Source organism: Sinocyclocheilus rhinocerous, unplaced genomic scaffold (assembly GCF_001515625.1).
Source record: "Sinocyclocheilus rhinocerous isolate Xijiao unplaced genomic scaffold, SAMN03320098_v1.1 scaffold1223, whole genome shotgun sequence".
Lineage (NCBI taxonomy): Eukaryota > Metazoa > Chordata > Actinopteri > Cypriniformes > Cyprinidae > Sinocyclocheilus > Sinocyclocheilus rhinocerous.
The window spans coordinates 807855-820554 of record NW_015641045.1 but is presented as its reverse complement, the minus strand read 5'-3'; the positions used below and the strand labels follow the sequence as shown (position 1 = coordinate 820554).

The following is a 12700-nucleotide window of genomic DNA, read 5'->3' as shown; positions in this document are numbered from 1 at the left end:
TTGTAAAACGTGTAGATATAAAGGTGGATTTCTTCTTCAATTCAACTCAATTCGGGACTTAATATGACTTTTACAAACACAGAATCCTTTCAATCTTAGCCAGATATGTTTGGAAGAAAAACTGAAACCTTCCACTCTTAAAAGCAATCTTAACGCTTGCGTACTGACTTCTCCCATCAGGCTGCTGATCCTGAAACATACGAGAGATGTCAGATACTGAGAATTCAACAATATTCAGCCCTATCAAATCACATATATTTCAAAGAGATGGAGCAGCTGATCAAAGCGCTCTCCCATCACGTGACTGAAGGAGAAATCCACTGCGCTTGCATGTTGCAGCACCTACAGCTCATTACAGAGCACTGGAATATGAGCCTTATAATATAATGGCATGACAGATCTTTACATAACAGATAATGATATATAGCCATGTAGCTCAGATAAAGCACATAATCTCTGTTCTATGGTTTTACCATAACAATATACCATAGATTTGGACATTACTATGATGGTAATACCATTGAAGCACAGTAAAACAACACCGTACAGGCCTATAAACAAACAGCACCATGGTACAAATTAAAATGCTTCTATTTTTTTCTAATTTAATTGAAATTAAATATATTTCTATATATTTTTATTGACTGAAAACTCATACCACAAAAATATATTTTCACATATATTTTTAAATATATTTAAAAATAGCCAAAATATATGTCTAATGTATATATTTACATACATATATTTTCGATAAGTTTTAGTTACTTATACTTTCTCATATATTTTTATCGATTTCTAATCTAAATATATTTATATTGTCAAAAATATATAGTTGTAAAATATTGCATTTACCCACAATGTTTTATAAGATTGGAAATGTGTTTTCTTCCTCCTCAAAGTATATTTTGGAATTTGAAGATGATATTTGAAAAATATATTTCATAAAGCCACATTGTTTACAACATATATTTGAAATATATTTTAGCCTTATTTTTTTTCCCTGTATGGGAACATTAGCAATTAAACAACACAATACAGGTCAAACAGAGTTTAAAGACCTGAGGCCACTAGTTAAAATTATTATACTTTTTCTCATTTAACTCAAATTAAATACATTCGCAAATTATATTACATTTTTTAAATATTATGATTTAAAAATGTATTATTAAATATTAAATTATAAATGAGAAATATTTTTTTATGATTAAAAATTCTCCATTTATTAAAAAAAAAACAATTATTAAAAAAAAAATGTCACTGTCCCAAATATTTGGACCCCACTACATATAAAAGTAGCATGAAAATATCATCTGATACTTCACTGAATCATAGTACTGCCACAGAAGATATTCAGAAGTCAGAATAATGAGAGCCACACAGTACTGAGACAGTATCAGGCTTTGCTCACAGACGGAGGTAATTAGTCAGATGATTAGTGGTCCAGACCAGAGCTGATTTACAGGATCACTTCAACTTTCCCTCCATCACTACAGAGCACGGCCAGAAATTAACTTCCATTAAGGGGCATTTTTACTTTCATAAGGGCAGTTTTTATAATTATCCTATTAAATGCATCTGTGTTGTCTTTGATGACAGATATTTAAATTCAGTCAATTAATCCAGAATACCATAGTGTTACCGGTAAAATGTATAAACATCAACAAAAGTCATCTTTACATTCTGAAGCTGCATCTGACATGGCATTTTTATTTATTTACACAGGCTGTTTAATGCTGCTTAAAAGTGGTAGAAATGTATTCACACAACAACTGCATAAAGATATGAGAGATTATTAAATAGCCTACATAAAGAATAATCAATACAATTAAATGGTTGGCGTGCAATATTATATTTTAATTTCAGTTTTTTAATTTTCAGTAATTTTGTTGTGTTTTTGTCATTTTTTGTAGTTTTTGTTTATTTTATATATGTCCAAAATTTATATTTCCGTTTTAAGTTTTTATTTTTATATATTTTTAGTTGTTTTCATTTTAATTTAATTTGAGTAATTTTGTTGTGTTTTTGTCATTTATATACGTTTTTGTTTATTTTATATACGTCCATATAAATTAATAATTATAATAATTATTTGAAAATAATTAATTATGTAATTATAATTAACTATATATTTATTCAAGTTTTAGTTTTGTATTTCTATTTTTAGTTATATTAAGTTAAAATAAATTAAAATTAAATTAAAATGTTGCCTTGGCAACTAGCGAGTTAAATATGTGAGTGTCACAGCAAAGGGTCTGAATACTTTGGACCATGTGATATTTCAGTTTTTCTTTTTTAATAAATCTGCAAAAATGTCAACAATTCTGTGTTTTTCTGTCAATATGGGGTGCTGTGTGTACATTAATGAGGAAAAAAAATTAACTTAAATGATTTTAGCAAATGGCTGCAATATAACAAAGAGTGAAAAATTTAAGGGGGTCTGAATACTTTCCGTACCCACTGTATATATATATATATATTAAAAATTTAGATTTTATTTTATTTCAGTTGATGGTTTTTTAAGTTTTAGTTTTAGTTAACTATGTAATATAACGTCACGGTCAACACTTTTTATTCATTTTCACATATTATTTAACCGCAACAGTCATAATCGATTTAGTTCAATAGTGCAGGAGCAATTTTTGCCCAAGAACCTATCATTTGGAGGGCATTTTTGTTCATTTTGGTGGCATTTTTGCCTCAAGCCACTGTTAATATCCAACCCTGCAACTGACCACATACTGTATAAAGAAGCAGAGACAGGACTCTGATAGAAGAATGAATGGGAGAAAACTCTACGCTCTATATAGCAGCTAGATGTAGATGTAAAGGCTCTTTAGTAGCGAGACTCCCATGTGGAGTGTGTACTAGAGCTGTAATTGAGCGGGGAAAACTTCTGTTCTATTTTAAGAGCAAATGCTGCAATGTCTGGGTGTTCCCGAAACTGCAGTCAGTGCCAGACAGAGAGAAACAGGAGTCTATTTCAATCCATGACACCCTGAGCCGACCGGGACATAAATATACCAGTGTCGCTGTCTAGATCAGCTGTTTTAAAATGAAAATTTCAAGAGAAGCAGACATATGTGTTAAACATGCAGTGGTTCTGAAGGCAGGTGCAGCATACGGTTAATCACAGAGAACCACTCAGGGCCGGTGAACTAGGTTAGCAGATCTAGGTCAAAACATGAGGGAGAGACACTAAAACTTCTGCTCATGTTTCATGGGCTACACACAAATCAGGACCAAAAACTCATTTTTATTTCTCCAAGAAATTGTAGAGAAGCCTTCGAGATGATGCTGATACTTAAAGGAATAGCTCAAACAAAAAATGTGCTCACTCTCAGGCCATCCAAGATGTAGATGAGTTTGTTTCTTCATCAGATTTGGAGAAATGTAGCATTACATCACTTGCTCACCAATGCATCCTCTGCAGTGAATGGGTGCCGTCAGAATGAGAGTCCAAACAGCTGATAAAGACATCACAATAATCCACACCACTCCAGTCCAGCAGTTTTGTGAAACAGTGAAACAGAAACAGTGTCTTGTGAAACAAAAGCTGCATGTTTGTTAGAAACAAATCCATCATTTAACTTCACACCATTTCTTCCGGCTAAATATGAGTCCATAATCCATAATAGCGCTTCCTCCAGTGAAAAAGCCCATCGCCTGTTGTCTCTCACATCAATATCCACTCACATATTTGTTTAGAGCTGTTTTGGCTTGTAAACAGTGCTTGATCTGTGCAGATTTCTCTCCTGATTCAGACCAGATGGACTTTTTCACTGGAGGAAGCGTTATTTTGGATTATGGACTCATATTTTAGCTGGAAATTATAGGTTTTAAGTTCTCATGATGGATCTGTTTCTTGCAAACACACAGCGTTTTTCTTCTCAAGATGTTAAATGGTGGACTGGAGTGGTGTGTATTATTTGTGGATTATTGTGATGTGTTTATCAGCTGTTTGGACTCTCATTCTGACGGCACCCATTCACTGCAGAGCATCCATTAGTGAGTGTGATGGAATGCTACATTTCTCCAAATCTACATCTTGGATGGCCTGAGAGTGAATAATTTTCAGCAAATTGTCGTTTTTGGGTGAACTATTCTTTTAAAGCGTGTACTAAATGCATGATTGTTAAAGAAAACAACTGAGAACTCATCACATTTTCTAAACTGTGAAAGGGCAACCTCTGAGCAATAGCATTTCTAGGGGTTGTTTTGAAATATTCCCGTTATCAAGAGCACATTCCTGACTATGGAGGTGTTAGTGACTCCCTACCGATGCCTGGCAACACCGCATTCCTCCAACTACAGGAGATATTAAACTAATCCACTAAACCACACTTGAGTTTTTAATGAAAACCTGATAAAGGTTCAGATATATTGTGATTCATTCGTTTGTAACGTTTGCAGATGTTTTGGTCTGAATCAGAGACTAAAGCTGTATAATGCTGATGTCAGTAACCTGGTGTTTTTCCCGCTCTCGTTGTGCAGATAAAGATGTTGTCAGAACGTAAGCAGGAACTGGAGCGACGCGTGAACGCCATGCTGGAGGAGAACCAGCAGCTGCAGCACACGGTGGAAGACCTGAGAGAGCGAACGCTGGTGCTGGAGAAACAGCGTCACGAGAAGGACCTACAGGTGAGCAGGCCGTCACGCTGCAAAACAAATGGAAACATTTGATTAATTAGTACTTTTGTCTTGTTTTTCAGTAAATATCTGAACATTGATAAGCAAAAAACATGTGAAGTTCTATATACAGTTCTAAACTATTATCTATTTTAGTTTTAGTTACAGTTGTAGTCATGTTGTCATTTTATTAGTTTTTTTATTATGTCTATATAGGCTTTTTATTAAGTTTTACTTTTATTTAATTTGAGTTATTTCAGTACTTCAACATACAAAATGGAAATGAAATAATATATATATATATTTAATGTATTTATACTGTATATATGTACATGTATATGTATATGTGTGTGGCTGTACATACACATGTAGTTGTTTTTTGGTGTTTGGCTTAGTGTTATGTTAGAATCATTATTATACTCATACCTTTTGTTCTTTTAATATTTTGAATTGTTTTTAGCTTAATTTTTTTTGTTTTCATTTAAATGTTTTAGTTTTGAAATGTTGTTGTATGCATTTGTCATTTTTATTTAATCTCTTTTATTTTATTAAATGTGTGTATATATATAGTATTTATAGAGTTTTAGCTTTTAGTTTTAATTACTTTTTCTTATTTGTAAGTCGCTTTGGATAAAAGCGTCTGCTAAATGACTAAAAGTAAAAGTAAAAGTAAAACTGTACTGTGTATATGTATTGGAAATTAATAAGTATTCATTCCATAGATGACATAAAAGATTTCTGCTTCAAAATGAAGGGGGAAAAAAAACAGATATTTTCTCTGAAAACAAGTCAAATTTTGCTTCTCAAAATGTATCCTGCTTTATATTGTTAACATATTTTTACTGCAAAACCCATACAGCCCAAAAACAATAACAACACATTTTTAGATATTTTTAAAAATATAAAAATAATGGTCAAAATATATTAAATATATTCACAGAAATATATTTTCATTAAGTTTTACTTATATTACCTATATATTTTGAGCTATTTGTATATATTGTCTATATATATATATATATATATATATATATATATAGTACATTACAATTGTAATTTTATACCTCCTAACTCTAACTTTATATCTTGCATTGTGCCTTTATATCTCAGAATTTTGACTATATCTCTTAGTTGCTACTTTCTTTCTCACAATTGCAATTTTATACCTCCAAACTGTGACTTTATGTAGTATCTCGCAATGTAGCTTTATATCTCACAATTCTGGGTTTGTATCTCATAATCGTGACTTTTTATCCTACAATGTGATTTTATATCTCAATGTTAACTTATCTTACAATGACTATATCTCTCAGTTGCTACTTTATTTCTCACAATTACATTTCTTCAAAACTACCTTTATATCTCATAGTTGTGGTTTTATGGGGGAAAAAAGTAACTTTTTTTCCCACAAGACATTGCAAAGAAGTTGTTCTGGACCCTTTCTGTAGTGTGTTTGTATCTTTGTGCTGTAAATATGTTCCCATGAGTCATGACTGAATGGCCTGCAGTGTCCCATTGATATTTACAGCGCTTTATGTGCTTTGTCCGGACACACTACATGCAAGTGGGAGTTTGTTTGCTGTCGCTCTACAGTTGGACGGTTCTCATGAAGCAGGTTGTCCTCACAATGAATACACTGGTGTTGCTGAGGGAAGCAGCTATTGAAAGCCTCTCGAGTCTGTCTGCTGTGAACTTGTCCCTAGTCCAGTCCTAATTAGGAGGAACTTGCTCTACACACACACTTTACTACCAAAAAGCTCTTTTCACTTGCCTTGAACATTTTGTTATTATTTCTGGTCAGTTTCCATGTAGGAGTTTTAATGGTCATTTAGTCCACAACAAATAAGTGATTTCATTATTAACATACGCCAGGTAATTTCCTTTGTGAAGACTTATTATCTAGTGGCATGTTGATTTCGGGCTCTGTCTTTACATTTATTTTGAAAGATGAAGCTCGCGATTATGGTAAGGGGGGCGTTACATTTCCGACGAGTGCTTGGGTCAGCTGGCCAATCAGAGCAGACTGCGCTTGTCAAAGGAGGGGCGACGTGAAAACGAAGCGTTTGAGAGAGGCGGGGCATAGAGGACCTACAATAATGTACAGTATTTGAAAAATAATGTGTTTTTTGAACATTAAAGCATGTCAACATATTCTGTTACACCAAATACACAAAATAATGATCTTTAAAATAGCATCATATGACCCCTTTAAATAAAACAGCTGAGAACGCCATGAAACTTCCTAAACTATGAAAGAGCAACCTCTGAGCAATAGCATTTTCTAGGAGTTGTTTTGAAATATCAAGAGCATCAAGAGCACATTCCTGACTATGGAGGTGTTAGTGACTCCCTACCGATGCCTGGCAACATCCAACTACAACCACACTTGAGTTTTTAATGAAAACCTGATAAAGGTTCAGATATATTGTGATTCATTCGTTTGTAACGTTTGCAGATGTTTTGGTCTGAATCAGAGACTAAAGCTGTATAATGCTGATGTCAGTAACCTGGTGTTTTTCCCGCTCTCGTTGTGCAGATAAAGATGTTGTCAGAACGTAAGCAGGAACTGGAGCGACGCGTGAACGCCATGCTGGAGGAGAACCAGCAGCTGCAGCACACGGTGGAAGACCTGAGAGAGCGAACGCTGGTGCTGGAGAAACAGCGTCACGAGAAGGACCTACAGGTGAGCAGGCCGTCACGCTGCAAAACAAATGGAAACATTTGATTAATTAGTACTTTTGTCTTGTTTTTCAGTAAATATCTGAACATTGATAAGCAAAAAACATGTGAAGTTCTATATACAGTTCTAAACTATTATCTATTTTAGTTTTAGTTACAGTTGTAGTCATGTTGTCATTTTATTAGTTTTTTTATTATGTCTATATAGGCTTTTTATTAAGTTTTACTTTTATTTAATTTGAGTTATTTCAGTACTTCAACATACAAAATGGAAATGAAATAATATATATATATATTTAATACCGTTATTTCTGCTTTGCTGGATGGCCTCCAGTTCTCAGTTTTTTTCATCAGTTTAAGATTTGCAGAACATACAGTTCTTTAGAAAGTATCCAAGTCATTTATTTCTCCATTAAAAGAGATTACCTCTAAAGAAATGAATAGTACTTTATACAAAACCGTTTAAAATGATGTTCAATAACATGAGACTCCAGTCCTACACTGAAAAAATCTGGCATAGAAATTCTCACTCAGAAATCACTGTTAAATTTCACAAATAAGTACAAAGAAATGGCAAGCAACACTAAATTAAATGTGATTTTTTTTTAAGTAGAAAGACAAAGAAAGAATATTTCCTTATAATACATACTCCAATAATATTTTAGTTACAGCTATATGGCACCAGAGTAGGGAATTAACAGGGGTTGTGGGAAAAATGCCCCAAAAATTCAAGATAATTGGGAAAAATTTAACTAAGTATATCGCGATTAAAATTAAATTTTAAAACGAAAAGCATCATTACATTTAAATCTGCGCACATTGCATCAGATTTCTTTATACATGTTGTTATTTGCAGCGCTGAGAATAACAACCAATCACACGTTTCTGTTGAGCTTAGAAACGCAAAGGCCAATCAGAGGCATGTAGATTAGTCAGCGCTGAAGACATCAGAGTTTTGATGCACTATCGCAAATTCTCACACCATAAACAACAAACTGCAGATTATACCATGTTAGTAAAAAGAGATTAACCCTTGTGCGTCACTTAAAAAAAGTTACACATAGGTCCATAGTGGACAAAAATGTCCATGTCAAAAAACTGTCATAAAAATTTGAAGCTTGGGAGCACAGAGTTAAGTTTGGTCTCATTCTAAAGACGACCCATGGCAGATTATTGTTGAAGTAAAAAAACTTTAAAAAGTGAAACCCAAAAAAAGTTATAGAGGTTTAAGTTTATGAAAATTATTTATGAACTATATTTTGTATAAAATATATATTTTATGAAACATGTTGAAACTGCGATTAAAAATAGCAGTTTTAATGGGTTTCAATGGGGACATTTTTGTCCTTAAGGTCCTGAGAGAAACCAATTTTTGCAGCTAGTGCAAAACAGATTTATTAAAGGAAATTGAAGTGAAATAGTAAAATTCCAATAAAAATATACATCTGTGCCAAAATTTATGCAGCTGGCAATAACACAGGCAAAATTATTTAAAAAAAAAACAAAACTGAAAAGGGCAAAAATGTCCAAAAGGTCGCACAAGGGTTAATTTAGCATTATAGACAGTCTAATAGAGCATAACGGTGAGTACTGAGCTCTGAGATGAATCACAACATTACAAACACTGATTTATTTCTATTATCAGACACTTGTGGTTGTGGAATAAATGAATCATAGGTGACAAAAATGCCCGAGAATAGCGTATTTACACAATGACATGAGTAACTGCACACACTTCCTTTAGTATGACGCTGCATGTACACTGACAGACGAGTCGCGTTCGGCTCGTTTATTTCTCAGGAGTGAGCTAACTAAGCATCCCTTGTCGAACGGGTTGTTTTTGTACCCAGTGTGTTCCCTCAGGTGTGTTCTGAGTGTTTTCTGACTCTCGTGTGTTCGTATCAGCTGCGCCAGAGTCAGCTGGAGCTGCAGGAAGTGCGTGTGTCTCACCGACAGCTGAGCGCTCGTCTGGAGGAGCTGACGGAGGAACGCAGTCTACAGGGCTTCAGTCCGAACCCACACAGCCTCCTCTGTGAGATCGAGCAGAGCATGGAGCAGGAGGAGCTGGAGCAGGAGAGAGAGCAGGTACATCAGCCATGCACCGCCCACTTAGACAGGAAGAGACACCGTTTGCTTACTGAGTAACTTTTAGTTTCAATCATAGAGCGCTCATTCCGTTCACTGGTCATCACAAGCTTTGCATCACAGAAATAAATTATATAAAAAAAAATATTCGTATAGAAAATACTTATTTGAAATTGAAATAATATTTCACAATATTATCATTTGTACTGTATTTTTGAACAAATTAATGCAACTTTAGTGAGCATAAAAAACTTCTTTCAAAAACATCACAAAATCTTACCAGTCTTAAAGGGATAGTTCACCCAAAAGTGAGAATCAGCCCATTATTTACTCACCCTCAAGCCATCCTAGGCATATATGACTTCCTTCTTTCAGATGAATCCAATCGGAGTTATATTAAAAATTGACTTTGATCTTACAAGCTGTTTAATGGCAGTCAGCAGGTGTTGCAGTTAAAAAAAAAAAAGAGAAACAAAAAAGTGGGGGGAAAACACTGCTAGAAAATGAAAGCCATAAATCTAAACAAATTGTGTTTTTGAGGTTGATACCTCAAAAAATGAGCTTTAAGAGAGATTTTTTTTGGGCGCAGTACCAAACTTTTTCCATTAGATGCCAGCAAAACTCCACTGGTATACACAGCGGTGGGATTTGTGATTTCTCTCTAAAATTACATGCACGCACATTAGTACACACATAGGCTACAAACCACTCTCTGACATCCATGCCAACATACGCGCACGCCTTGTTCTACGTGCAGTCCACAAAACAGCCTATATCTCAAAATATTGTTTAAATAACTTTGCAAAACAAATTTTTTTTTTCGTCATTTTTAAATTAAATAAAAAAATATAAAACAAATCAGTATGTTCTTAACAAATTCAAACAAATAATGTTTCTCCACATAAGAATGCAGTAACTACATAAAACATAAAATGAAATGAATACTGAATTACCGATATCAACAAATGACGTCATGCACGTGCACGCGGAGGCCAGTCGAATTCTGGCAGGCCAGGCAGTCGAAATTCGGCACAACAGGCTTCCACATACGACAGTCCACAGAAGTGAGAGAAAAGTGTTTATTACGTTTGAAATATGGATATTTTTCTTACAAAAACGCATGGATTTGCTACAGGAGGTCTTTATTCACCCCTCAGAGCCGTGTGAGGCACTTTTTATTACGGATGCGCGCGCTTTATTTGACATCTTTTGGACTGTTGAACAGAAACACCCACCCACTGCAATGATAACGTTTGGAATAGCCAGGACAATTTTTTATATAACTCCGATTTGATTCGTCTGAAAGAAAAAAGTCATATACACCTAGGATGCCTTGAGGGTAAGTAAATCACAGGCTAATTTTCATTTTTGGGTGAACTAACCCTTTAATATTTTTCTTAAAACAAATCAACATTAACCCAGGGTGTTTATTTAACTTTTAATCCACATTATAAATGCCTTGCAAAATAAGCAAGATTGGTCTCCTATCACTGAAGACACATGGATCCAACTTTGGAAAACCTGGAAATATCAGGAAATTTTACATTTGTCATTTTCAGGAGGTGTCACTGAATTGCTAAAATTGAAAAATTCATGGAGTGCATATACTAGTCTATAGTGAAGATGCATTTTTCTAGTTAGGCTCAGCTCTTAAATATTCCATAGACTAGAAATTGCTTTTTGCATGAACAAATGCCTATAAAATGATCTTTAAAAACTGCAATCACAAAACACTGGAATACGCATTGAATGGAAACGCATTGAAAATCGGTGACATGCTTACTGTTAAAATTGCAAATGTGATCAAGCCACATAATTTGAGGAATCATTCACATGTAGGACAAACTGCGCAGAATGACCCTTGTGAAGACGTAGTGTGCTTAATTGTACTGAATGTGCACATGTAAAAGTATATTTCTTAAAAACTGTACTTGTAAATAATAAAATATTAATGAGAGACACATGACTATTTCTTAACACACTTAAGTTTTATAAAGTGCAAATTGTAATAATGTAAAATTAAAAGTTTTTCTTATTTTTCATATTTAAATGTTTTAAAGTTGATCTTTCAAAAAGTACATTTTTGATGTAAATAACCATACTAATGCACATGTAAAGTACTTGATTATAATTTTACCTGTAGTGTTTTTTTTATATTACATTGAAAGTTAATATATTAAATGTACTAAATTGCAACTTCATTATTACAATTGTGTAATAATTATTAATATATTTAAATACATGACATGTCAGTTTCAATAGAAATGGCATTAAAGTATATTTTAGTTTATCATAAATGCTTGTCAGTACATTTGCCAGTACTTTAACCAATTCCAAAGACAATAGAAGTAATTATGAAATAACTACATAAATATACTATATAAAGATGTACATAAAGAGGGCCAGAAAAGCACTCTAAAGTTCAGCTATATGCATTTAATATAAACTGAATCTATAATACATTTTTATTTAATTGCAACTAACATGCAATAAAATGTCGGAGAACATTACATTCAGTTTGTTCTTTTAAAAGTCTTTTAAGAGTCTGTCTTCTCTTTTCTTCAGCTCCGGCTGCAGCTGTGGGAGGCTTACTGTCAGGTGCGATCCATCTGCTCCCAGCTGAGAGGAAATGACATCACAGACTCCGCCTTATCCACAGACTCGTCCATGGACGAGTCTTCAGAGACGCTGTCGGCTAAAGACATCCCCACGGGGAGTTTGCACGCTAGTCTTCTGGAGCTGCGCAGACTCACGCAAAACCTGCTAGATGGCAACGAATCTACGGTAACAATCATATGCACATCTGCAAGCTTTACTGCGAACATTATTATTATTATTATTCAACGCTTGTTTTGCATGCATTCAGGGTTCACGGCGCAGTGATGAGGAGGTTCTGGAGGAGCAGGTGCGTAAATTGAGCGAGGAGCTGCGAGAGCTTAGAGAACTGTACGAACAGGAGCAGGAAAAAACACGCAACAGCCAGGAGGAGGTGCTACAGCTCCATAATCAGGTACATGTACATACATTAAAGGGGTCATATGATGCGATTTCAAGTTTTCCTTTCTCTTTGGAGTGTTACAAGCTGTTTGTGCATAGATAAGATCCCTAAAGTTGCAAAGACTAAAGTCTCAAACCCAAAGAGATATTCTTTATAAAAGTTAAGACTCGTCCACGCCTACCTAAAACGCCTCGTTTAAACACGCCCCACATATCTACCTCACTATGTGGAAATATTAGCATAATGCCGCCCAAATGTGCACGCAAAGAAAGAAGGCGTGGTTTCAGTAACCGCAGTTAGTGTTGAAGCAGC

At 34.3% G+C, this 12700-nt stretch overlaps 1 protein-coding gene across 2 annotated transcripts in view; it reads left to right on the top strand.

Moving 5' to 3' along the window:
- The window catches only part of bicdl1 (BICD family like cargo adaptor 1), a 51629-nt gene that overhangs the window by 32184 nt on the left and 6745 nt on the right, over positions 1–12700 (top strand). For both annotated transcript variants that reach the window (XM_016570841.1, XM_016570842.1), the window contains 4 exons: positions 4492–4638; positions 9211–9390; positions 11956–12174; positions 12257–12400. In XM_016570841.1, the coding sequence (XP_016426327.1) occupies positions 4492–4638; positions 9211–9390; positions 11956–12174; positions 12257–12400 (690 nt within the window). The remainder of the gene's footprint in view (positions 1–4491; positions 4639–9210; positions 9391–11955; positions 12175–12256; positions 12401–12700) is intronic.